The sequence below is a fragment of the Spea bombifrons genome, chromosome 6 (assembly GCF_027358695.1).
Source record: "Spea bombifrons isolate aSpeBom1 chromosome 6, aSpeBom1.2.pri, whole genome shotgun sequence".
Lineage (NCBI taxonomy): Eukaryota > Metazoa > Chordata > Amphibia > Anura > Pelobatidae > Spea > Spea bombifrons.
The window spans coordinates 36,272,957-36,299,228 of NC_071092.1; the positions used below are offsets into that span (position 1 = coordinate 36,272,957).

The 26,272-nt window shown below is 40.7% G+C and overlaps 1 protein-coding gene across 2 annotated transcripts; it reads left to right on the plus strand.

The window, feature by feature from the left end:
- On the plus strand, positions 1–26,149 carry AXDND1 (axonemal dynein light chain domain containing 1). Of its 2 annotated transcripts, none has more exons than XM_053468712.1 (25): positions 1–190; positions 2,234–2,400; positions 2,881–2,981; positions 4,654–4,756; positions 5,915–6,000; positions 6,401–6,457; positions 6,546–6,654; positions 7,092–7,213; positions 14,654–14,794; positions 15,230–15,334; positions 15,611–15,731; positions 16,210–16,311; positions 17,406–17,572; positions 17,720–17,795; positions 18,470–18,704; positions 19,455–19,677; positions 20,180–20,273; positions 20,431–20,627; positions 21,279–21,375; positions 21,514–21,624; positions 22,039–22,155; positions 22,883–23,020; positions 23,109–23,200; positions 24,001–24,146; positions 25,317–26,149. In XM_053468712.1, exons 1-25 carry the CDS (start codon positions 88–90, stop codon positions 25,412–25,414), a joined length of 3,108 nt encoding a protein of 1,035 aa, XP_053324687.1. In that variant the 5' UTR covers positions 1–87; the 3' UTR covers positions 25,415–26,149. The 2 variants fall into 2 exon arrangements, with proteins under 2 accessions (XP_053324687.1, XP_053324688.1); XM_053468713.1 differs by having other exon boundaries at positions 19,455–19,668.
- Positions 26,150–26,272: the final 123 nt, after the last annotated feature.

A 26,272-nucleotide genomic window follows, 5' to 3' on the forward strand; every position in this document is an offset into this window, starting at 1 on the left:
CTCCCGGGGGTAAGTTTACCGCACACGGGCGGCAGGAGATGTGAGAGTTGTGAGCGCCATTCCTGCTGGGAGTTGTAGGAGTGCGCCATGTCCCTGACTGACATTCCTTCGCCTCCAGTCGCACCCAGGACCGCAGGAAGGAGAATGATGGGAAGCCGCAGCCTGGTGCCCTTTGGGGAGGAAATGTCAGGTATGGGTGTCATATGAATTAATTAGGGCTCCATTTAATGCAGTCAGTGGGCTTATATTACTGATGACGTGGAACCAGATTTACCTAAGGTTGCCATGACACTGACAAGAAGAGTGTGGGTGTCTGGGGCGGACTAACAGCATTTACCCCAGTGAGCCAACAAAGCCAGAAGTGCACACATAAAGTATAGAAAGTCGCTTTTTAACTGTAACTGATCATGGACCAATACTCTATAGCTTTGGTTTGGGTTGGCAGTTAGCATCATTTATCTGGAGATATTTAGTTCTCCTCGCCATACCTTACAAAGACTGCCCCAACCAACCAATAACAATCAGCAACTTAACGCATAGTGGGATTTTATTACATATATGTGACATACTGTGTGAATACAGTGACATAGGCTTACACAGTGTGCAGAACGTAAGACATTGGAAAAGAGACAGATCTGCTTAAACCAGACTCCCCTCCTCGTCCTTAAGTCGGATTGGTGGTCACTATGTTACCGGGGGTCCCTAGAACCTTTACAGTTGGCCCTAAAGTCAATGTAAGGTGAGTGAATGAAACACAGAGAAGGGGGAGGAGCAGATATTTTTTAGCTACTATTTTTACTGCATTGAAGCTGCTACTATAACTGTTTATATTTTAATAGCTGCAAAGAGCACAAACGAATGAGGTGGTCCTTGAAATCCAACACCTTTCTAAAGTGACCCCGATAACAAGAGCTATTATAAATCTCGTGTTTGCAATCTAACAATGTAACGTTGATATCTAAGCTGTGGGATATGACGGTGCTGTATAAATCAAAAATAAATATTGAAGAGTATCAGGAAACAAATGTGTATAAACAGCAGCACCAGACAAATCCAGGCATTCGAGCTCCCGCGTACAGCAAGTTCTGCAACGCTTGGTCAGCCTCTTCTCTATAGTCAGAGAAAGGGGCTCGCTAAGGCGGGTGATGGCCCCCAGCATGTGGTGGTATAGAGAGCGAGATGCAGTGAAGACAGGGCTCTGCGCGAAGAAAGGGGGGAGCTGTGCAAGCTGCAGTGATCATAGGAATCAGTGTGTGTGTGTGTGTGTGTGTGTGTGTGTGTGTGTGTGTGTGTGTGTGTGTGTGTGTGTGTGTGTGTGTGTGTGTGTGTGTGTGTGTGTGTGTGTGTGTGTGTGTGTGTGTGTGTGTGTGTGTGTGTGTGTGTGTGTGTGTGTGTGTGTGTGTGTGTGTGTGTGTGTGTGTGTGGTGTTGATGGGAGAAGGAGAGTGTGTATGTATGCACGCATGCATGTATATTTTAATGTTGTTATAGTGAGTATGGTGTTGGTGAGTGAAAGTGTGCTTGTGTGTGTAAATGTTTGCTGTTAGAGGGAGTGTGTGTGTGTGTGTGGGTCTATGATGTTAGCATGTGTGCAGGTATTAGTGTGTGTGTTATTATATGGTGTTAGCATTTGTTACTCAATGATGTTAGTGTGTCAGTATGTTGTGTTATAGTGTGTGTATGTTAGCGTTTGAATTAGTGCGTTAGGATTTGATGGCAGCATGCGGGTGTTAGTATATGATGTTAACGTGAGCGTATGTGTCAGTGTATGGAGCTAGAGTGTCAGGGGTGAGGTGGAGGAGAGAGAAACAAAGTGTGTGCGTGTGTATAAGCGTGTAGTATTATAGTGAATGGATATTAAAGCCAGTTTCGCTGTTAATATGGGCATTTGCTTTAGTTACGGGGGATGGGATGCCTGGTCAGATATGGTTTGTAACTACCTATGGGATGGCCAGTTTTCCACTGACAAAAACAAAGAATACTCTTTTTATACTCTATTTAGCTCCGTAATATGTACTTTTATGGGTACTGTCCTCCCTCCCTCTATAATCAAGTACATATAACATGATATAGTAAAAAAGTATGCCTTGTAGAGATGGGTAAAGAGTAATTCCAACTTTCACAGTTAGCTTTAGGAGTGCCTTGCTTTTATATTATGACAAAATAAATTAGCAATGGAAGATTTACTGATGGTAATTTTGTCGAATCCCTTGTTGATGTGTTTTATTTCTTAGAGCTACCCAACAAGCACGAGAATTCTGGTGCGCTGGAACAGTCCAAGGCTTTTGTAACATCTCTGCAGAATGACTACGTTCCTGATGAAATTGTCCAAGCTCTGACATCTACCGCTCACCCGATAGACAGACCTGATCATGCCAAGAAGATGAAGTCCGCTACAAAGGTTTGTGTACTCATTGTGTCAATGCTAGATTCCTTATTAGTAAGAAACTATTTTTTGTTGTTGTTGTGATCATGTAGGGAAACTTTAAAAGGAGAGATTTCTCCTAAGAAATACCATGTAATTTTGTAGATTTTCATCAGGTTTCATGGAGAGAATAAATAAGCAATAAGTATTAAATTAAGCTACCAATCGACTGAATGTTGCTAAAAGTCTTCATCTGTCATTTACTGTAAGTCCCAGCCATGGAAATGATGGCAAAATGGGACACGGCTAGAAGCATTTGCAATGCTCCTTTTTAATTCCACGTTTAGCCGCCTGGGTGTCTAGTATACATTTAGGCAGCTGTTACACCCCAACTGTCTCCTTTATTCTTTTATGGCTTCCCAGTGTTATGTATTACTGGGCCACTTGGCTGGATAAAAGTTGCCAGCCCTTTCTTGACCGCCATCTTGGACCGACATTTGATTTTCTCTATTTCAGGTTTGCCTCCGCTCAGCTGATCAGGTTTGGCATCACCCATCCCGCAGGAGCAGGTTCAAGCATTTGACAGATCAGCCTATTTGCCTGACAGGAGCAGGGAGGTAATAAAACTGCTTCATAGGCTTTACACGGCGTGATAATCATACAGAACTAGTGCTGAACATTGCTAACAACAATTTACTTATTTATTTTATTTATACATATATATATATATAACCAATGCTTTTTGTAGTGCTGTACTACAGATTGTAATGAAGTCTTTCTCTCAGTTTTCTTAAATTATTCCTCAGATTATTAAGGGACCCCATCAGTTGCTTTTAAATTATTCTTTAGACAACTAGGTGCCTGAATCACAAAACAAAACATATATTATATATTTAAACAACTTTACATTACTTGCCAGTGCAGCATAGAATCTAACACACAATCCCAAATCATTATAACAATAGCTCATGTTTGCTTTTAATATTGATTGCTTTGTTGTATGTTCATGTTATGCTTCATATCTACAAGCTGTAAAGTTTTATGGGTGCATATTAAACGTGGAAAGACATTTATCAAGACCATATGCATAGGATCCACGTGATTCTCGTCTTGTGCATATTGATCCGACGAAAACACAATCAATAATTTAGTATTTCAGCAGTAGGTGAATGTATTCTTCCCTTTGGCAATCTTCATATTTCTTAAGGACTTGACAAGTCAATTCATTTTCTTCATTCTAAACGTTCATTAATTTAAAGGGACAGCTTAATGTCCCATACAGCCCTGCCAACAAAGAGTGCATCTTAAAGTACTTTTTAAATGCTTTGATATGCATTCTTTACATAAAAAATATTAGCAAGAGACAGCCACTGGCAGGAAAGGACTTCCACATTGAAATCTCACGCCAGTCGGTGCTGAAGCTGACTTCTGATGGAAAGGCAGCAAAGGCAGCATCAGTTTCTGATGAATCTCTCCATGCATTTGCAAGAGGGAAAAAAGTTAATTCAAAAGTCATATTCAGCTATCCTATACGTTATACATCTATGAAAACAGCAAATATTTTCTATCCAAAGCTTTTATTGTGTATCTGTATCAGAGTAATGAATGAACCCAATTCTAGACAGATTTATATGTGTTTCAGAATTGATCATTTTTGGCAACACTTACTATTGACTGAAGTGATATTGAATACTAATATCACATTTATTGCAATTTAGTAAAGGGAACCCAAGGTAAGTATCACCTTCAAGAAGGGCCAAGAGGGCCTTTTCATGCAAATCTTTTTTCTGCTCATCACATCTCCCCTATAACTTGGCTGGTGGGGGTTCTACAAGCAGTCATAACATACATTACAGTATTACCCCCAACAACCCCATATCATGTGTGCATTGCATGAGTATGTGAGATAGCTGTTTAACGTCCAACTTGCATTACAGACTCAAATACGCTAGCAATATATTATCATCATCCGTTATTTATACAATGCTAACAATGTACACAGCACTTATAACACGCCATTCATTCAAAGAGTAGGACAACACTAGAACTCACAGACTATGAAAAGCCGATACATTTGGTAAAGAGGGCCCTGCTCGGGAGTTTACAATCTATACAAAGAACTATGCATTTAGTGCAAAGACTGTACCCTATTTTGTTAGAGTTCCCAGGGTCTGCAGAAAAATGAATACATCCCTGGTGCGGTTGTATTTTAGAGTAGGGAATGATATCCTAACACTTTATGATAAGTACACACACTGCCTTATTCGGCTCTTAACTTTCAAATTTTAGGGATATCTCATTCCTTTGTGATGCTTTGCTTTTGCAAAAGAACACCAAAGACAATACTTCTGAGCAGCCAGCCGCCGCAAGTAATATGCTAACCGGATCTACGGTGAGTGCCGTTTTAATTAATAATAATATTTATAATAATAAAGGGATAACGTGTTTAAATGCCTTTGTAGATCTCCGTAGCACAGCATATGATGTTCCGATCATAAAGTAAAACACAGAATGTAAGGATTATTTAAAAGTAAAAAAAACAACACTTTTTCTTTATATAAAATCTTTACAGTCAGTTGGGTATGATTATACCTTACTGATGAACCTGTAAGGAATTGTGAGGCCTGACCAGAGATCTGTATAGTGGCAGAACCACCTCATTCTTCCTGCTACTAATGCCTTTCGCTATAGAACCCAGCACCCTGCATGCTGTTTCTGACACTTTATTGCATTATTTGCTTATCTTGAAGTCATCAGAAATAATTACTCCCAAGTCTCCCTCTTCCATTATGACTGATATCCCCAATGCTATATCCCAAGTGCATTATTTTACATTTATCAACATTAAACTGCAGCTGCTCCACTTGTGGCCATTCTTCTTATTTACTTAATTTGCCATTTGACTTGTTCCACTCGGAATGTCTACCCTGTTGCAGACCTTTGTGTCATCTGCAAAAAGACATACCTTACCATAAAGATCTTCTGTAATATCATTAATAAAAATATTAAAAACTACCAGTCTCACTACTGATCCCTGAGGTACCCCATTAGTAACGAGTCCTTCCTCTGAACATACACCGTTAACTATAACCTTCTCCCTCCTCTCACTCATCCATTGCATTATTCATTCAACTATTCTGGCATTCAGACCCAAAAACTGCATCGTATTTAGTTATTTAAGTTTTCTATGGGGGGCAGTGTTGAATGCCTTACTGAAATCTAGATCAGCGATGTCAACTGCTCCTCCCTGGTGTATTATCTTAGTTACCCAGTTAAAAAATGAAGTTAATTTGACAGGATCTCCCTGTAGTAAACCCGTGCTGCTTCTGATCATGCAAACCATCTACCTACTTACTTACATTTATTATAAAGGGCCAATCCAATGTCGGGGTAGGCCATTCACAATAAATAATGTTTCATTTTATTTGCTCACCTCCAAACAGTTTACTACGAAAAAGTCCTGTTAGACTAGTCTGGGTATAAACTGCTGCAGTAATCAGTTCATATGTCAAACTATATGATGATCTTCCTAATGTAATTATCTCCATAGGGAGCGAGCATTGAAGACAGTCTGCTCCCAAAGGAGTTCTATGTTGTGAAGAACAAAGGTGTTCTGGGCCTGGAGTATTACGAAGAGTAAGTCCATTGTTTCCAAGCCCCCCCCCCTCTGGAAGTATTCATCAACATTATACCAAAATCAATTCACCACCAGCATGTTCACATTAATCATGTTTCATACTCAGGGAGACTATAAACATTGTATAAGTGAGTGTATGATCAGTCACCAGGTGGGGTCCAGTGGAGAGCTACAAATTATTAACATTACTCTCTCTGATCTTTAATTGAGGATAGACTAAAAGATCTTTCAGGTGCATGGGTTTCATTCACTATTTTTCCATTCCTGAAAATATTTTTCTCCTGCAGATGCTTTGCAGTTGGTTGGAATTTCTTTTTCCCCAAATCCTCACGCATTTTAGTAATGTGGGTATTTTGAAATGTAATATGCCCATTGTAAATGATTGTATTTGTCATACAGCAAGTATACAACACTGCTAGAAGATGATGAGAAGAAATTGCGGGTGTTCCCATCAATGTAAGTCTGTTCTGTGTGGTGTGGAATGAGTGGTAAAGTATATTATGGTATTGGACAGTAATAAATGGTTTTTATGGACCCTCGACAGGAAACCCAGTGGACGGTCCGAGGTTCTACAGCTGATGAAGGTAATGGATACCATGCTAAAGGAGGCAGGAGTGGATGAGGAAGACATACGAATGGAGGGCCCAACTCAGGTAACGGAGTAATACTGAATCATTGCCTGATCTAGTTCCGTTTATACGTCATGTCAGTGGTAGTCTTAACCTTCACATTGAGTTTAATGCAAACTATAGAACTGGTAAATACTCTCAATGTCACAATTTAATCACTATGTCACCAGAAATATGTTATTTTATAACATAACATGGCTATGAATCAGGCCAAGTAACCCAGACAGATCTGGCAGTGAGTTGTGGGTTGGGAGTTGTGGTGAGTTGTGCTTAGGGATGGGGCAGCCATGTAAGACAGATCCTTGGACCAAATATTAGAGTTACTAAAAGTGCTGTGACTTGATTTCAGAATCTGGAGATATTACTCTGTACAATTTATCAATTGTCATGCAAAAATCCCAATGCAGCATTTATTGCAAAACTCTGTCACTTATACATTCTCATTACATCTCTACGTTTAGATACATAACCTATTGGAATTGCTGAAGACCGAACAGAAGATTTACAACATTGTGTTTCATGAAATAATCCGTCAGGTCAGCGTGGAGTGTGCGGAGAGAGGGGAGCTGCTCGCTAAGCTCAGGTCAGAAACACATGAAGATGTATTTTATTTTGTTTGCGCATGCAACTGCTAGAAGCAGCCTGTGGCCACCCATGGAGTGGGTTAAAAGGATGTTTAAATCCCAGCAACTGCTTTGAAAAAAGGTATAATTTTAAGAATTCAACATTTCATCTAAAAAAATTTAGCTATGGCTTAGGCCAGGGGCGTCCAACGTGCGGCCCTCCAGCTGCTGCAGGACTACATCTCCCATAATGCTCTTTCAGCTAAGGGGCAGGCTGAGGAGTATGGGAAATGTAGTCCTGCAGCAGCTGGAGGGCCGCACGTTGGACGCCCCTGTATTAATGTCTTAAATCTGTAATCTTTAAACATCGTGGCATATGTTTTAGTGTATGGAACTGCAAAATCTAGGACTTGAAAGGAAATCTAGGAAAGTGAAAGGTACAAAATGTATTTTAAGTAGATTCAAAGTAAACCTGTGTTTAAACTCTGTTTAAAGTTTGTTGGTTAAATTATTTTACACTACATTACAATGAGAGATGGACAGTGTGGAGAAAACCCAACTAAGGTCTAGATTGGTTAAAGTTAAACTCTAGCCACGATATGTCTTTTGATGTTTGTGATAGCCGAGGGTCACCTATTATTTTCCTGTTTTTTATGCAAAAGCATAGAGCGATTAATCAGAACTCGTTTGCGCTGTTTCCCCGCCCTCAGCTTTTTGCCTTGCTGGAGATGCGTTCCATTGAACAGCTCTGGAGCCGCAGTGTCTCCAGCAGGTGTTTATTCCTTTTCTTTCACGTAAACAAAACCCCAAAATATTCAAGTAGGTCCTATGTACTTTAATATGCATTAATCGTTGGTAAGGTATTTTGGGGCTGGATCCATTCTTCTTTGTATGCCAAAAGCTCTGATTCCCCCCCCCACAAAATACTCTTTGATTTCATAGATAACAGGATGCCACACTCCTAGGCCTGATGGCAGAAAGGGTGGTGGTGTAGGCATCCTTCTCTCACCTGACTGCACCTTCCAGCATATACCAAGCCCTCCCTCCCTCTCATTCTGTTGCTTTGAAGTTCACACAATCCATCTTTTCTCTCCACTCTCTCTTCAAATTGCTGTCATATATCGCCCTCCAGGCCCTACCTCACAGTTCTTTGACTGCCTGGCTCCCTTTCTTCCTCTCTCCTAATATCCCCTGCCTTATTCTGGGTGACTTTAACATTCCTTTAGATATATCTAACAACTATGCTAGCTCCAAACTCCTCTCCCCGACATCCTCCTCTGGTCTGAGGACACTCACTTGATCTGGTTTTCTCCAGACATCCTCCTCTGGTCTGAGGGACACTCACTTGATCTGGTTTTCTCCAGATCATGCTCCCTTTCAGATTTCTCCATCTACCCCTTCCCTCTGTCTGACCACCACCTTTTATCCTTTTCTCCAGTGCTAACCCCTAATAAAACAAACTTACATCCCTCACATTCAGTCCCTCGCCAGATCCTGACGCTTGCACCTAAAAAACATCTCTCGTGTCCGCCCATTCCTCACCCAAGAATCCACAAAAACTCTGGTTCATTCACTTATCATTTCCCGTCTTGACTTCTGCAACACTCTTCTGGTTGGCATTCAACTGTCGCTGCTAGGCTTATCTTCCTTGCACGTCGCTCCTCTTCTGCTTCCCCACTCTGTGAATCCCTCCACTGGCTCCCAATTGCCTTTAGAATTACATTTAAAATCCTGGTACTGACATATAAGGCCATCCATAATACGGTTCCTCCATACATTTCTGACCTCATTAGCAAATACTCTCTTACTCGATCCCTACGTTCTTCCCATGGGCTAAGGCACTCCTCCTCACTTATCACCTCTTCCTTTTCCCGTCTACAAGATTTCACTCGAGCTGCCATATATCTCTGGAATCTACTCCCAAGGAACCTTCAGCATTCACCCTCCCTCCCGACATTCAAGAAACATCTCAAAACCCACTTCTTCAGAGAAGCATACCATCTTAGCTGCTAGAACTTCCTTGTCATTGATACAACCATCACACTACCTCTCACAGTTTCTCTGTGCCTTATGTTTGTCACCCCATTCCCTCAAGATTGTAAGCTTGCGAGCAGGGCTCTCTCTGTCAATTCTTGTCTTGTCATATCCCTTGAATTCATGTACTGTAGTAAGCCCTGCGTAAACTATTGGCGCTATATAAATAAAAGATAATAATAATAATAATAATGGGGAATGATCTATACGCGTGTTTGGCTTAATTTACTGAGTGGTAAAATGTGACTTGCACCCAATCTTCTTTTTTTATCCCTATGTTCATATCTACTACAATTTAAATAGAAGCAGTACACATTAGTACTCATAAACATCTGGGACTATGCTATGCAGCTTATACTACAACATGACCATTGAATCTGAATGCGGGAATTGACCATTCGGGTAACTTTCTTTTTAGTTTTCCCATTATATATTTTTCGGTAGCATTAAAATATAAGTATTACATTTAAAGAGATGCTGAAACCTGTGAATTTGGCGATTAAAGCCAGCAAAACTAAATACCTCCCAGATGCGAATGGCTTTGAAAATGATGCATCAGTCTAGTTCTGTATTCAGCAGGTATAGACGATCTACTGTCAGCAATACTGACCTAAAGTGCTAGCTTCTGTTGGATCTGCTTGTCATAAGAATGGATTGGGCATTCAGTTGGCAGTAATGACTCACATCTGGGGACATTAAATATTGAAAGGAATACGTACAGTAGACCTGAAATATGAATCCTTTTTTGTTCGTTTTCTAAAAAAATAATAAAAAAAGAACATTTAAAATGTCTTAAAAGAAACCTGCTATTTGTTTTCCCAAACCCAAAGTCAAAATTTATTTAAGAGTGAAAGGCGCAAAAAACTGTGGTCTAAACCAGCAGGAACAGGATGCAAGCCGATTCACTTGGTGGTGAAGGGATTACAAAGGAAATTTAGGTAGAAGAAGGGGTGGGTATAGTTCTGAATTCCATTCTAGTTTCCACCTCCATTCTTCACCGCCCGCCGTCCTCTCCCCCTGGGTGGCCTCTGCCGCGCGGGGGTGACCAGATCCCTCTTCCTTCGTGCTTCTGTCCACTTTGTGAATGGGGGGGTCGTGTGGTCCTCAGAATCTGAAGAGTCAGTGTCCTCTGTTGAGTTCTGATATTCAAAATCTGTATCTTCAGAGTCCTCACTGGATTCAACCTCACTGATTCCTGAGCTCTCATCTTCCTCCCTGCCACGGACCTCCTCCTTATACTTCTCCAGGAGCTTCTCGCCTAACGCTGCTCTGCTACCCTGGCTACGGAGAACCTGTTTGAGGCGATCCTTCACAACCTCTTTCAGCTTCTTCCTCTTTCCTTTCTCTTCAGCCTTAATGGTTTTCATGGCATCGATCCAGAGGTGGACCTGTTCTTCGTCACTGGAGTCGACCTCCTCTTCGATAGCCTCAGAGTATGCCAGTGGAGCCATACAAATTGTGCAGATGTTATCAAGGATCTCAAAGCAGCCCCTGCAGTACATCCCTTTACAGCCTGGGGTGATGCAGGCCACGCAGTCCTGCCCCTCGCTGCCAGTGATTATCTTGGCACATGCCATGCAGTACTGCTCATTGGTGCCCAACAGCTGGGCAAACCAGCGGCACCCGGGGAGTTTTGCCGCCAGGACCTGCAGGAAGCTAGAGTGCCCCCCGTCCTCTGCATTCATCCTCACGCTCCTGATCAAGGAGTCCTCAATGTTTGTGCGTTTGGTTATCAAGTTGTTGTAAAGAAAACAGATGCGCTCCTGCTCACGGGATGGGTAATAATAGGCACAGATTACGCGCTGCAGCCTCCGTATGTAGACGCCAAATATCGCAATGAGGAAGCACAGGCCATACATTGAACCTATGAGTATGTATCCTTTAAAGTCTGGGGCGGACGGAGCGACTAGGCATTTCTTTGACAAAACTGTCAAGTTCCCTCTCTGAAGGATGTCAAACGCAGACACCACATTGGAGAAGATTTCGCTGGCATAACCGGAGCCGTTGATCAGCACAGAGAACGTCACCGGAGCTCTGGCAACCACGTCCGCTTGCAGCAGGTAATACACCATGTCCAGCACCCAGTAGATGATGAAGTCCATCACCATCATAAATGCGACCACCAGAACATTTCGGAAGACGTTGATGATGTCAAAAGAATATCCCTTCCTCTCACGTTTGGTCAGGTAAAGCGAACCAGGCAGGATGAAGTTGTAGGCCTCTCTGGCGGAAAGGGGCAGGAGGGTTCTGCGCCCTTGCTTGGCTCTCATCACGTCCAGCTCTATGAAGGACCGCGTTATGTAGATATTGTCGTGGTTATCTTCATAGAGGTACTTGCGCTGGTACCGAGCGGCCATGATGTAGATGAAGAGGCAAACAAATGTCATTGAATAGCTGAACATGCTGAGCACATCCAGATAGGGGTTCAGTGTGCTCTGCACTTCGCTCATGATGCCGACTGCCACCTGCTTGATGCTCTTGCTGGAGTTCAGGTTTATGTCGAAGTCGTGAATAACCGTCACGTTAAACTCAAACTTGTCCTTGATGTTGCGGAGCATGTTGATGATGGGGTTTTTCACATGCTTTCGGACATATTTCTGGAGATACTTTGGCAGGAGGCATAGGATTGTAACGGTTTTAGCCAGTCCACACAGCGGTTTGAAGGCGTCCACAATGTAGCACAGGAATGACAAGAATGACATCACCTGGAAGCACTGATTCCGTGCCGTGTCAAATATTTTCCTGCACTTTAGATAGGGAACTTCCAGTTCCTCGTTACAGACCTCCCCGATATTGGCGATAAAACGCCACACATTCCGCAGGACGCGTCCGATGTGCTTCACTCCGTCTGTCACCGTCTTGAAGAACTTTCTGGCCCGATCGGCCACTCCTTTCAGCCTCTGGCCGATGTTCCTCAGAATATCCAGCGCACTCACTAACGGCCTTTTAACTTTTTCCAGGAGCTCCTTGGTCTGGTTCATGGCCAGTTCCACGCCGCAGGACACGGACTCAGATGAGCGCCGGAAATTCTCCAAGGTGTTGGCTGCAGGTCCCTGTAAGGCCAGCGAGAAGGCGACCAGGAGCACAATGGTCTTGCCCTCAATTGAGAAGAGCTGGGGCAGCATAAGGAACACTGTGACCCGCATCTTCATGAAGAAGGCCATGCCGAGGGTGAGGAGGATGCAGATGACCACTGAGGACACGATGCAGTACTTCAGGCTATAGTTCTTCACAAAGAGGACGATGGCCGCATACATGGCGGTGAGAATCAACCCAAAGGTGAAGGCGCCACAGCTCCTCAGAGAAGATTTCACCGCGTTGTCCTCTCGGAGTTGGGCTCTCACCTCCTTTTTGTCCTCGTCAATGTAATCCTCGGCGCTCACTTCCTCGACCTTCACTTCTTCAGGGCACAGGTTTGACAAGCAATCGCGGGAGCAGTCACAGGGGCAGTCGCGAGGGCAGTCGCAGTCCCGCGGGCAGTCGCAGGGGCAGTCGCAGGGGCAGTCGCAGGGGCACTTGCGCTTGCAGGGGCACTTGCAGGAGCAAGGACAGTTGCAGGAACAGGCGCAGGGGCAGGCACGCCGGCATAGGCCACATGTGGTTTTGCAGCAGGTACACATCCATTCCCAGGGGCCTAGTGTTGTCCCCATCTCGTCAGTTGTTTTTGCGACAATATCTGCCCTGACTTGCCTCACTCAGCGATCACAAAAGCAGGAGGAGAAATGGGTCAAAATGAAGAAATAAAAGTCAGTCTCTTTACTAATCTTTTGCACTACTGGAGGTTCAGTCACTACAAGTAGCTTGCTGTCTCCTCTAGTACTGAAGCTCCACGCCCAGTGTGAGGTTATTATGCTCTGATGATGTCACAATAGCACTGCTGTCATGACAGGGAGAGCAGGGCACATGCCAGCACCTACGGGGGAGGGGCACCTTGCTTTTTATTAAGATGAACTGACATAACGGTTATGAGAAGCTTATTAAACTATATATATATATATATATATATATATATATATATATATATATATATATATATATATTTATCTCTCTCTTTCTCTCTCTCTCTCTCTCTCTCTCTCTCTATATATATATATATATATATACATTAAATTACATATCCTTTAAGCCATAAAATCTGGTTGTAGTCAGAAAAATCTGTGCGGCACAATTAAGTCCTTGACTAAAAGATAATAAAGGGTATGAGCCAAAATGCATGTAAGGACCATATCACGTAATGAAACCACAAGGGTTTGCTTTGAGAGCAGCCAAACCTCTTTACCAGCAGTTAGACCAAAGGGACTGTAGAAAGAGACCTGAGGTATCTAAAGTGTAAAATGACAGACACATGTTTCTAATTTAAGTTGGTGGAGATCCCAGAACAGTACTGAATGCCCAATTATTGCTTTGGCAGAAATCCCTTAACAGTATGCAAGGATCTCAGCAACTCAGAAATTGGGCTCATTTGCCTCTTATAATTCTAAGTCTATTATTCACAGAACTTGACAAAGTCACTGGGTCAGCATTGAGAGGGTTAAATACCCTTGCTAAAAGGTTTTGTTTTTGCTTTACTTGTCCAGTGTGTTTATTTGGTTTTACACCATTAAGATCAATTAAAGTTTAGTCAGGTCATTGAGTCAATTGTGGCTAACTCTGGTTTTGGAGCCTCCTCGTGTATACCGCCTTACTAATCCAACAGACATCCTGGCAGAGGTGCCCCTACCATCTAGGTGCCCTGCCCAGGGTTGCCTGTATGTTAATGCCGGTCTACCTTTTGGGGCTTACATCCTAATGACATTTTCACCACACCACAAGATTGCAGAGTAGAAAAAATGTTTCACGCAGAAAGATTCATTTCAGCGGCTTATGTGTGTATGCAGGGTGGAAGCCACTAAAACTGGCTAGGAGAATGGCTTAGCTGTATAAGTAATAGATACATTGATACTGTTCAAACCTGACATTGATTTACCCTTGCAGCTTTTTCGCTGAGGCAGCTGTTTCAAAATTCATATCAGTATATTGGAATCTTTGAACTCTCCTCAGTTGGCCATATACTAACAGTTTCATAAACTAATGAGATACATTGTTTTATTAGTGTAATTTTGTAGTGATTTAGTTTACTTCAGGGAAGCTGAGATCTATGTCTCACTGTGGAACAGGCAGCATTATCTAGTCATTTCCCTGCCCCTTGAAGTTTTTTGAAGCATATATTAATGCAGGGGCGTCCAACGTGCGGCCCTCCAGCTGCTGCAGGACTACATCTCCCATAACGCTCTTTCAGCTAAGGGGCAGGCTGAGGAGTATGGGAAATGTAGTCCTGCAGCAGCTGGAGGGCCGCACGTTGGAAGCCCCTGGCTTAGGCTGTGCTTGAATACTGTTCACGGCTGAGTGGATTCCCCGAGTTTCTCAGTAGATTTACGTTTTTACAGACAACGATATGTGATGTTGCTGAACAAAATCCCACGCCAGGTGCTGAGTCTGTACAATGACCTGCTGGCTCAGCGCACGCTAGACCGCTGTCTAACAGAAGAAATAATTAATTTCAAGAATGCTATGGGGGAACTGACCAAGTAAGTGTTGAGCTGGAACTGAACAGAATTGGTGGAAACCATGCAAGTAACAGAAATTGTGAAAACAGTGATGTCTGCTTTCGGCAGATTTATGGAGTTTGAAACAACCTCGCTTCTCACAGTGTTCTGTATTTCCTTCATTTGTATTTTAAAGGCAGTATTTTCATAAAGGCCATTGGGGTGAGTTTCCCAATGGCCATGGGACAGCTGCCTTAGGGGCAGTTTAGTGACATAACACAAAACATTGGGACCTTTTGTAAGCTGCGTGCAGAGGTACCGTGTTTTGGATCTAAACAGCTGTTTTTTTTAGAGCAAATAATTGCAATCAATACTATATTAAGGAGTAAACAAATGAAAAGTGGAATCAGGTATATTTGCCAATACGTCCTAAAAAGTGTTAAAGAAAGATACAGAAGTGTTTGTTCTGTCTTCCAGTGAGTTATGTCAAGTGAGAGAACATGATCTGCGTGTGAGCAAGGATGCAAAACAAGCCCAAGAAGAATTGGCTAAAGCTCTGAAGGATGCCAAGAAGAAAGCCAAGTAAGCATACGTTTACCTGCCAGCTAACGAGTAATTAGTGCAGCTTCAGTGGCACCTACCTGAGCAACCTACCTGATTTCTGCAAAGTCTTCCTCTCCCTTATGTTATACTTCTTAAAGCAGATACAATTCTACACACCTGTACTCATAAATGTTTGGAAATGTCTGTTTAAGACCCAAATCTCTCTGTCTTAACCCTGGAAAGTTGGAAGGCTTCAAATTTTATTGTTAACACATTGACAAAGTTTTGTAGTTGTTGACCCTCTCATTTGTTCAGCCTTTTAGAAGAGTACCGTGAGTTGTATGAGTTACAGCGGAGTCGTCTGGAAAAGTCCCTGGGTAATCTGACCGAGGAACGCGATCTCTGGAGTTCTGCCACGTACAGGCTGGCCAGGAAGGTAAATAAATACAGCTCCACATGTCTCTAAAGCAATTCTTTGCAGAATCTCCTGGCACTGAATAAACTAAAAAATTATCAGACATGTTACAGTTGATACTTGATGATTTATTTCTTGTTTTGACTAATTGTTGAAGACAGTAAGTCACGTTTGGTATGCTTACAAAATATATTACATTTGTCATGACGATACCTTGTCCATAATAAAACATTTTCTTGCATACTTTTGTATCTTGTGGGCTCCTTTAAGATTAACAAAACCATGTCACCTCTTGCATGGAAACACCCTGAGATTGGCCCTTCATAACGCATAGTCAGATACGAGGTGAAAGCATTGTATCGTGAATGAACTCCAGTACAAATGAACTGATCCTTATTTGACATCAAACTTTTCACATACGTTGTTATTAAAATATATCTTTTAACACGTTTGTAGAGAAATCTAGATCTGAGAAATTTCTCAATCATGTTTTTTTCAGGTAATAGAAGAAAATCAACTCAAACTGTCTTGCAGGCTGTACATGAATGAGAAGACCTGGACAAAAACTATCAGGCACTTCATCGTACTTTTGGCATCAAACGTAGGTTCAGTATAGATCATGTCTACAAGGATGACAGCACTCAAACATGTCTTGTATGTTATAATAAAGATGTAGAGGGTGACATATAATAGTGTGGTAATACATTGCAAACATTGAATATAAGTTGCAATATAAGTTGATTATATATTTGATATAAGTTAAGCATCAGAAGACTGAAATTTGTTGCTCAAGCTCAAAAAGGTTAATGCAGACAGGCTGTGTGTCCAAAAACACATTTAGTTATAGATTATTCATAGTCCTTAAGCATGGAAATGGTTATACTGTTTAGGTTTAATTATCATCTCTAAGATATGTGCATAAAAACTACATTTTTATTTAGTGGTAGATTTTAACAATAAATGTCTTCCTGATGCTGATTTTGGTGTAGAGTTTTACTGTGTTAACCATAGAAAGAGAGAAAGCTAATTAAGTATAATTAAGATGATACATTTTACTGACGTATAATGGGTTGTAAGCTTTCGAGACTATCTAGGTCAACGGAATTATACCATATGCCATATACCTCACTCTTCTTCATGTATCATATGCCTGAAAAGAGACCTAGACAGTCTCGAAAGCTTGCAATACATTACACGTCAGTTAGCCATGAAAGGTATCGTCTTTACCAAATGTGATGCTGATTTTGTCTGACTAGAACAATCTGTTCTATGCGCATTATCCTGGCTGCGATTGGCAGGAACTAAAAGCTGTATTTAATTATTTAGTGTACTAAATGTACTGGAACTTATATGTACTTATATGTACAGGCGCTAAAGGCTGGTTGGAGTGTGTTTGTGCAGCTGGATCTATGTTCTTTTAGCGTCGACAGGCTGTCAGAGTTCCACAGCGGTCAAAACTAACATACCGTTTCATACCTCCCACGTGTCCCTATTTAGGAGAGACAGTCCCTCCTTGGAACTAAAATCCCTGCACTCTCCACCTTTATCTCTCTTTTGTTTGAACTCTGAATGTTTATTGGATGTAAGTGTAGCTACAGACAGTTCTATAGCCCCCCCCCCAAAAAAAACCCCACAGTAATAATAATTTTCTAGTATCCTAAAGTTTAATCACATCCCATGTGGCAATTCATACAGGACACAGTTGAGTTGTCCAAAATCCAAGAGATGACAGAAAGCTGGAGAAGACACATGGCACATTTCGACCAGGAGGTGCAACGGAAAGAAGAGTCAAGCAGGGAAAAGCTACGGCTGATTTGCAGTGACCTGGAGAAGTGGCATCGATATTTCCAAGAGAAAGTCTTGTAATTACAATTTTTTTTACTGGAAACCTCAGTGTTCTGTGATGTAACAGCTGGATTTACCGGGGATCTTATGGGGTAGCTGTGTTCTCTCTTTAAGGTGTTTTTGCTTTTTATATGTGTTTTCTCCCCCCTCCCCCCCCCCCGCAGCATAGAGTGGCACTATCATGGGGTCCCGGAAGAAGCATCTAAGACAATACTGCAGGACCTGAAGAGCTGGAAAAATGTATGTAGGTTTAAACACACAAGTCTAGATACATTACCGAAACTGTCACTATTTGATTTAGAGACTAGATTTTCATTTAGTAACCATAATTTATTCAATATATCGTTAAGAACCATTTATATTGACAATTAGAACGTAGTCCCCAGAATCTCTGTTTATAAATAAAGATCACAGGGGGCCGCAATTATTACAATAATGGCACTTTTTTACATACTTCAGAGTGGGGCTTCTTTGTTCCTATTGCAATCTAAAAAGGTATGATGAACCACTTTTTGTTTTAAAGTCTACAAAGGATATTATAACATAAATATGAGAAAAAATGCATCACTTTTTAATGGAATTTTAAATGTCAGGAGTAGATCCAACACATTTACTTATTCAGCATAAGCAAAGCTGTATTTCATATCTAAAGTGGACTCATAAATCATGAAGGCGTACAAAAACGGCGTGCTAGCATTTCTTTACAACTCTTCATAAGTTATAATTATATTTTGTAAGATTATTTAACACATTCAGGACCAGGGTTTTTTCTATATGTTTATTATACCATGATTTACCTTTTCCATATTTGATGAACCTGCGCAAATTGTACATCATGTTGTTCAGGACCTTGATATGATTATAGTGAGAAGAAATATACCCTAATGTTTTATTTCATCTCTATATAACGGTAGATGGCAAATGAAGAACTACAGCAGTTTGAGGGCAATGTGCTTTTAAACAATCAAGAGTCTTTACAAATAGCAGCTGGCATTCAGAAGCAGTGGTTCCAGCTGGGAGAGAAACTGCTCAATCGCCATCGAACCATGGATGGAGATCAGGCCCCTGAGCAGAAAGCAATGGAGGACGTGAATAACAGAGTACGGCAATTGTCTGAACAGTACAGGAGAAGAGTGGAGGGTGAAAATGGTGCGTGTACACAGATCCGAGCAATAAATTAACTGTAGCTCTAAAGCCACGTATATAAAGATTGTATAAAAACATGGCCCTCCACCTTAAAACTTTATTATCTATTAAAAGTCCTGGAAGTATCATCGATGAAGAGTCTCTGTTTATAGGGCCAGATATTCCATAAGGAGCCATCAGGTGAAATGTAGTCATGACCCCTCCCTTACGAAAAAATTACTGCAGTTTTTCTGAAGTAATACTGCAGTTTTTTGGACATGAAAAAACTGCAATACTGCACTTTTACTGCAGTATTACTGCACATTTACTGCAGTTTTACTGCATTTGTACTTCACTGTACTGCAGTTTTACTGCAGTTATTTTTGTACGGAAGTACAATTGCAATAAAGCTGCAGTACATTGAAGTACAATGCAGTATAATTGCAGTAAAAAAAAAAAGCGCAGTAAATACGCAGTAATAATGCAGTACAGTGAAGTACAAATGCAGTAAAACTGCAGTAAACATGCAGTAATACTGCAGTAAAAGTACAGTATTGCAGTTTTTTCATGTCCAAAAAACTGCAGAAAAACTGCAGTAATTTTTTTGTAAGGGCTGCCTGGTCCATGCTGCACCCATGGAGACTTGTGATATTTGTATGGTGAGGCTGGGTGTAAATCTGGCCCTAATTGCACATTGCAGCAATAAATCTTATTTACTGTACAATGCAAGCAACACATTCATAAGATGAAATTCCGTGTTTAATCCATTAACAGGAGTTGCTGGAGCCCTTGTGACATTTTGTGGCAGCTTGGAGAGCTGGTCCCAACAGCTTTATTCTCTTAAAGCAGCGCCTCATGGAATAAGAGAATCTGATTGGCTGAATGTATACCAGCAAATCCCGGAGTGGATAACGCTTGCAGATCGAGCCTTGTGTCTCATTGGCAGCCCTTCATCAGGAGAAGAACCTACTTTAAATCCAGATGAAAAGTACGACAGGTGCATTAAAACATGGGACCACCCAAAAACATACCCAGCTAATGGGCATAAAACAGACGCAAGGATCAATACATTAATGTGTTTAATGTATTACAAGCCATTTGACCCATCTTTGCTGGCCATGATAGTGACTGCTGTGAAGCCCCATGCCGTGTGTGGTCCTCAGGCATGGTATTTGCCTATGCTGATCACGTTTTAATCTCCAAACTATTTGTATATCTGTTTCTTATATTAGATCCATACTTCTGACATTCTTGGTTTAGACAGTAACCTCTTGCCTTAGTATGTGTCACCCTCTGAAATATAAAACCTAGAACTTGTCTTGGAGACTGGTATAGAATAAACACGTTAACAAACACTCATTTATTCATGGGGCCATGATGATGCAATTATATTATCAGTGGACATTTGAAAAAAGGAGAACATTTAAAAACAGTTTGAAGGGTTTCATCTGGATGTATTGTGTGATATGCAATAAGTGCTGTCATTTACTTCTCCCCAGAGTCTTACTGGAAGATGTCTTCAGAATGGTGCAGCAATGGGTTCTGGCTACATCTAGTGGAACAGAGAGGGACATTACCCATCTCACACACGAGGTTTGTACCACAGAGCCAGTAAGTCTGGATATCATTGATTAATAAAATCATCACAGGGCCAAAACATATGAAATTGCCCCACTCAGCTTTAATCTTCCCAGAAAATGTTTCTCAAGCAAACCTGTGAATCATCCACATGGCAGTTTTCCTTTTCCAGGTCTCAAGTCTTCACACGGCTATGGTGCAGCATATGGTCAATACATTGATACTTTTGACACCTGATTATCCATCTGAGTCTGGCACTCTCTTTGAGTTTGTGGATGAAGAAGTTACTGATGTCACTGCTCAGCAATTACAAGAAGAAGCACTTACACTGTATGAAAAAGTGAACCGATTCTCCTACTACATTATTAGGTGAGGATATACCGTAATATTATTTTTTAAGACCGCCAGCATATTCCAAAACACTACTAGAAAAGAGGAGAACACAAAATTACCGATAAGACTAAAATTGACAATATACAAAATGAACGAAAACATGAACACACGTTAAGACATACTGATACAGAAAGAGCAACATAGAATTTGAAAGCAGATAATAACCCAGCTAATCTAGGTCCTTGGTCTCATCTTGGATTGCAGGGAAAGACATAGATATGACCATAGCATGTGCCAAATGATAAACATGGGCATGCTAATAAACGGTTTTATATTGTGTACTGTCCACATAGTTTTTCTTCTGTGCTTGTTGATATGCGTACTTCTTTACGCATGAGCGTACTTCTTTAGACCATGATCTCCCCAGCAGATACCTTCTTGAGAATTGATACAGTATACACAGAGAGTGATATGATAATAAGGTGACTTCTCTATCCTTTGGAGGGATAAGAACACGATAAGGTCCTATTATGCATTGGATCAGAGAATATCCATATCACTCTAACTCTTTGAATTATGATGAAGCAGAATCATGCCCCAATATGCAAGGATAATTGTTCGTAGTAATAACCGATCCTCTTTGTTTATGAGAGGAAATCAATAGCAGATGTCTATTTTCCACCACAGCTGTTGTCAGGAGATGGTGGAGAAGATTTCTATGGAAAAAGCGGCTCTGACCAAGGATGATCCTGATTATGATTTAGGGGAGATAGAGACTATCAAGGTATGCACTGCCATTGAATTAATTTTCTGTTTTCATTCAGAAAAACATACCTCGAAGATAAGCTAGTTCTATATCTGCCCCAGCATCCTGCATTAGTTACGGGGTCTTCCAGTGTAATGGCACTTTTTTTCTTACCAGAACTCGTGTAAGGAGTGGATTGAAACCTGCCAACTGCTTACATCTCATATCACAGCGCCTTCTGTTTCCTCAGTGACATCACTCAGCCTAAATGACATCAATAGTTCTGAGGTACAATGCCAACAATATGTGTAGTAAAGATAATTTAACAAATTGGTCTTATTGTGTAATCTGCCTTTGATTTTAATAGAGGAAAAATGTAGGGTATTAAAAAGACATGTCGTATTGTATGCAAAAAACTTGAAAAGTCAAAGATAAGAACCTAAGTGGCCCTGTGCTCCACCGGGCAGTCGGCTTCCAGACCACCCAGGGCTACCATCACATACCGTGATTATATAAGGGTTATTTATATAGAGCAGAAACATAAACTGTGATGGCAGATAAGATTCATTTTGCCCATCTTATCTGCATATTATTTCCTCCTCTAAAAATACGTTAGTTTCTTTCCTGCTTTCTTTCCTTGTTAGAAGCACGGCGTTTGCCACACCTGCCGTTATCTGTTTTGTACATTGCTTTTATTTCCAGGGCGTGAAGTTACAAGTACGTACAGCGAGGCTTCAACGCGATGCAGCAAAGCTTGGCAATGACGGTCCAAGTGAATCCCCTAGAGAAAAGAAAAAGGAAACTATACCCACCCAGCAGGTGAGGACACATTGCCCTTTTTTTTGCCTTATTTATTGGAGGTAAATCTCTGTTATATCCAGGATGTCAATTTATAATACATGACAGGCAAAGCCATAAAGGCGATGTGATCAGTGAAATGAAAAGCAATTCATGAGATAATGTGTCATCCTCAAAAAATGTCTCTTTACTGCAGTGTGCTTTATACTTTTAGAAAGCTGCTAATTATTTATTTAATTTGACTGTATGGTCTCATACTATGCATTTAGTGGTTTGGGGTACACAAATAAATAAATGTTAACGGCTAATGAGATGTGAATAAATATATATATATATATATATATATATATATATATATATATATATATATATATATACAATTGCGGAGGAGCAACTGTTTTTTTTGGAGGGGGGGTTAATGGCAGCTAATGGTCTATTAATTTTCAGTGCAGTATGTTTAACACGTGCAGTCTCCATATGAAGACTGAATTAATTTGCTGTATTGTGCTAGCTTTACAATTTCTTCTTGGGCACATTCAAAAGAGTCCAGCTACTAGACTCTCTTAATAGCAGATCTGCTAAAGATTGCAAACCTGAGATCAGAAAACTTTTAGCAACACAGAGGTACGTCACACATACTGAGGATATTTAGTTAAGATTGATTTCTGACTTAAGTCTTCTCCTGTGTTGCATATGGCCAGTGCTAGTGACTTTTTCATTGCTTACATTGATATCCTTATAATTCCAGGATCAGATAACACAAACCACAAGGCCAGCAACAAAAGAAATAATGGCTTCTGAGCAAGATGTAATGAGGGTCATAGGCCATGATGGGAACATTCACAAGAAACCACTAATGGGAGAGGAAAGTCCTGTGTCCCCTGAGGTTAGATATGCGTCTTGACGTGCTTTACAGTATTGGAAGTCTCACCGTCACCGCTATTCATATATTATTATTCATTTCTACCTCTTAGAACGCTCTGAAAGCTAGCAGGCCGGGAACCCCCAGGTCCATAGAAGCTTTTGATTCTTTGATCTCACTGGAACAAATGCAAAAGCGTCTCCTGTAAGTACATCACACCATCTGCGCAATGCTTAGATTTGATTGTTAGCGGCACAGGGCTCATAACTCTTTTAATATTCTTTAACTGGAATCCCTACCTCATTAGTTGATCCCAATAAAATGTAATGAAATTATTAAAATATCAAAAATAATTTGAGAAAAAAAGTCTTCCAAAAACATCAAAATTCTAACAGAGCATACAAACCATGTTTCATTTCCAGTTGAGTTTATTTTTTTACTCTTAAAGGTGCTGTTCCACCTACTAGCAAAATGCAGCATTATACACATCTTTCTACTGTCTACTACCCAAATTTAAGATAATTCTTTAATCATGTACCAGGAACACTATATTCGCAGGTACTAATAGGTTGTTGCCATAGAAATTGAAAATGCCTCTAAAAGGTTTCTCTGATGTTTTATGTAATCAAACTTTCTGAGGAAATACAGTGACAGATGTGCTAAGGTTTATTTCCTTAACATACTAGAGAGTGTAATTAATATGCTAGTAATTAAAGAAACAGCACCTTTAAAATAAAAACAAATCATGTCCTTAATCCATTCATCAACACATACACAAGACATTCATGACATTGTCTCGCAGAGCACCAGCAGCATTATCACACGTTATGTTATTATAATTGGCTTTTTATTTTTCCACAAACGTAGAACAAGAAATCATGATGATTAATTCAGCCTGTATTGTAGTATGCAGTGCTGATTAATGAGAGGTGGAAAGTGACGGTTTGTGCTGGTATGGCAGTTTTTTCTTTTCTACGATAAGCCTTGCCTTTTCTTCTACATAGACTCGCAGAGCAGAGAGCTCAGGAGGCAGAGGAAAGGTCAGAGTGTTTAGACGAGCAGTTGAAAATAGCTTTGCAAAAGATCCAGGAACTGGAGAAAATACAAGCGAGAGCTGGACCCAGGGAAGAAAGCAGCAAGGAGCAAGAGGGTAAGATTATTATATCAGGCCTGGACTGGCCATCTGGCACACCAGGAGAATGCCTGGTGGACCATTGGCCTTTGCGCCTTCCAACTGCCCCTTGAACAGCCAGTTTAACTTATTGGGGTTTATTCTTTAAAGAGAGTTTTCAGGAGAGCTGCAGTTGAATCTCACTGACTTGACTTTACATTATAAAGGGCTCCAGCTCCAGCAGGATGTCCCTGTATAAAGCTTTTTTAAATCAGTGTGATTTCTTGAATGTCCCCATATGATCTATGCATTATGCAGGGCCAGATGGTCCTTGACAATGGATCATTTTCCGGAGAGTTTAAATCACAACTCTCCTGCAAAATGTAATTCCATCTCCCTTTAGTTAGTGGATGTCTGCTGGCTACCCGTGTTGCATGTGAAGGTGTAGCACGCTGCCCCATGTATACAATAGGAACCCACAAGCCTGTGATCTATCAGCTAATAGCCTCAAAGTGCCACGCTCATTTTCAATTCCAGTCTGGTCATGGCCTTAGTGTTGGCATTTCTTTTACCTCCCTTTCTAGAAAATGAAACCCACATAACACCCACCAAAGCAGGATCACTACCTGCAGAGAATATAAGGAGCTCTCCTGCTTAAAGAGCTGATAGTAACACGCTGTTTAATGCTGAGCTGCATTTTGTGTATTGCAGAGCTGCAGATTATAACACAGCGGCTAATCACCTAATGGGGGAAATTAATTGAAAATATGTTGAAAGCAATAATTTAAACTCATAATCAACTGCCATGGAGGAGCAAACATGGCAGCATGATTCAGAGCTTAGATCATCAAAGGGTTCCATACGGCCTGATGGGTTTGTACCACCGCACGAAGAAACCGGATGCTGTGTTTGAATTAATTAGGTCCCCTTTATCTTCTATGCACAGTGATTCAAGCCATCAGGGTGTGACTCAAACATCATCACCTTTAGTTACTGTGCTCTTTGAACCACACAAGGGTTTCTTGTAACACCAACAAGGTGACAACCTCCTTTATTACTGCTGAAGGAGCCAGGGTTTGGAGAAAGGCGATGGCAATTATTCAGATGGGGAACAGAGGCACGGAACGTTCCTGCTGACGTTGCCTTATAACTCTGTGTCAACTTTTCCATGAAATTTACCTACGCAATGGAATTTTCTGTGTTTTCCAGAGCTTTCCACTCCCTCACAAGTTTCGGAGCCAAAGATCACTCCTGTGACTCAAATTAAGAAGAGGACAAAATCAGGAAAAGTTAAACAGCAGAAATAAAAGTGAACGAAACGAGATTTTGTATACATAACATTGGTGTAGTTATGATTTTTAATTAAAATCCATTTGTTCACCAGATTTAACGATCAACCCACATAAACTTGACAAATGTAGAAACTATAGAAAGCTAACGGCTTTCAGAATTTTTCTTCTTTTATTCATTACTTGTCAAAACTCATAAGAAGCCTAGAACCCTTGTCAGCTGACATCAGTACACTCCGACATTCAAACTCAGAGTAAATAATAAGGTATCATCTGTTAGTGAATCTTCTCACAATGGAGTCATTCTGTGCGCAGACTGCAAATGTAACGTGTACCTGAGCTAAAGTTAATGTCCACACAAAACTATAGTTCTTTGATCATGGATAATTTTTATATCTCAATTTAACAAACAATCAAGTGACCCCCATTACACAAAAGATCAAATCCGCTCTCCAGTATATACATTGTGATTAAACAAAATATATATTGTGATTTTGCTTTTCCTGGGTTTTCAAGGAAAAATTCAACACTGTGAATGGGAAATTATGCTTAAATGGTTTACAAGAAATATTTTATAATAAAGATTTTATTTATTTAACGTGATTTTGATTCAAGCACTATTTTGCATAGGGTTACTAGGATAAAAAAAATTTTTTTTCCAAATTTAAATAGGGATATACCCATACCACAATATAAGCATAAACAACAAAGAAAAAAACAGGAATTCAATTTCTGTTTGAAACAAAATAAAAATGAACTAGGCTGTGCTATGAAATGTAGAGGAAAAGTATGTATAGATGATTTGGAGTCATCAGCATGAAGAGTCCAAATGTTTCCTTGGAAACTCAAACCATATCCTACATATTTTGGCCTTTA